The sequence below is a fragment of the Trypanosoma rangeli genome, assembly GCF_003719475.1.
Source record: "Trypanosoma rangeli strain AM80 chromosome Unknown Tra_15.4_contig_00898, whole genome shotgun sequence".
NCBI classification, from domain to species: domain Eukaryota; phylum Euglenozoa; class Kinetoplastea; order Trypanosomatida; family Trypanosomatidae; genus Trypanosoma; species Trypanosoma rangeli.
In genome coordinates this window covers 1-1615 of record NW_021706596.1, presented here as the reverse complement: position 1 = coordinate 1615, position 1615 = coordinate 1, and the positions used below count along the sequence as shown (strand labels likewise).

General features: G+C 60.6%; 2 protein-coding genes across 2 annotated transcripts; both read right to left on the bottom strand.

Annotated features, from left to right (window-relative positions):
* Positions 1-727: 727 nt before the first annotated feature.
* Positions 728-1039, bottom strand: TraAM80_10329 (uncharacterized protein; the record flags this gene model as incomplete). Its single annotated transcript, XM_029386956.1, has 1 exon — positions 728-1039. One exon carries the CDS (start codon positions 1037-1039, stop codon positions 728-730), a length of 312 nt encoding a protein of 103 aa, XP_029233284.1.
* A 261-nt stretch (positions 1040-1300) lies between these two features.
* TraAM80_10328 (receptor-type adenylate cyclase) lies at positions 1301-1615 on the bottom strand (the record flags this gene model as incomplete). Its single annotated transcript, XM_029386955.1, has 1 exon — positions 1301-1615. A coding segment is annotated over one exon (315 nt), but the record flags the coding sequence as incomplete, so codon positions are not given.

Sequence of the window (1615 nt, the reverse complement as noted above, 5' to 3'; positions counted from 1 at the left end):
CTTCCCCCCTCCCTCCTCTTCTCCCCGCAGCAAAATTATTCTCAGGGAAAAACGTGGCAAAGAACGCGGCGGATAAAAACACAAGATCCAAAAACTAAAGCTCGCCACATGCACGCCCGCCGCACCAGGCCGTGAAAACAAGCATCACAACAAGTCAAAACCAAAACCCAAGGCACAACGACGGCAGCAGTGCGGGGAGAGGGACCCAAACGAGACCCTCCTGCGCTCTTCCCCCGCTTCTGCCCGCCGCCCACACGGCCCCTATGCCGCCGCCACGCCATTTCCCGCTCGCTCCCATTTACCACACACACGCAGAGACAGAACAACATTTGTGCACACACCGGAGGCAAAACATGGAAAAAATATGCGCCACCGGCAAACTACACCAACGGTGCACAACGACAAGAAACACCGCCAGATTTGTTTCACTGCTGCCACCCACCCTCGGCATCTGCAGCTGTTGGGTGGTAAATCCACCACACTTCTTGCGGGCCTCCTCAGCACGGCGCCGTGCAAAGCCCGGCCAACGCCACCATCAACCAACAGCAAATCGAAGGCACCAACTGCCAGCCACTGGCCTCCCCCTCTTCAAGGCACCGAGCCCCAGCACCTTCGCCCCTCGTTTTGACTATTGCGATACGCGTCGTCGATGACACTCGTCCCCCACTCGTGCCGCAGGAACACCTGCTGCAGCTCACGCACAAGCTGCACCCCGGCGAACACACTCTTACACGCTATCATGAACAAGTCGCCAATCGTCTTCAACTCGTAGCTGCCGTACTTCGAGAGCAGCACGGCGCCGTGGTCCGCGTGTTCCGAGGCGATGCCCGACGCCGTGGCGACGCACCACCGGCTGATTGCGATGTCGGTGAACACGAACGTCAAGGGGTCCGTTGCCTCCTTCGGCGCATTCGCGTTGCCAAGCGAGTCGTGGCAGCAGCACAGCAGCAGCAACGCCGCCAACTATAATGCCGACCAGCTGCACCGTCGTCAGCTCGCTATGGGTCTCCGCGTACTGCATCGACGGGATCCTGCGCATGGTCAAGCGACCACACAGACACGCACACCGCCCAGGAGTTCATTCACAGTGTGCCCAACACCACGCAAAGGACTCCGCTGTCGCTGACGAGCTTCGCTGGCACGCAGCTGCTGCAGACTGTTCTCTCGCACATGCACAAGGTGACTGCTGAGCTGCTGGTTGACTTCTTCTGCAGGGACGCCGCTGTCACCGTGAACGACATGTTGTACGGATCCTTCACTGACGGCACGGTGTTTGACGCAGCTGGCGGTGCTGGGTGCACTAATAAACTCCTGGGCAGTCTTTGACGTCTAGCTTGCATCGTCCCAGTGCGGCAGGCTCGTCGCGAACACAACGCAGTCGGCACCCGTACCGCACAGCCGGCGAACGCAGCGACCCACCAAACGTCACCAGCGACCGTCGCAGCACATCTGCCACCGCAACTGCCTCCTCGCCGCGGATCACCGCGTGCACCGAACGGACACTCGTGTTCCCAAGGTACTCCGCAAGCACGAAGAACTGCTGCTCCAGCGTCGGCGACGGGTGGATCACGTGCCTGCGGAACCTGCTCAGCCGCGGCTCAAGCTGCAGCGGGTC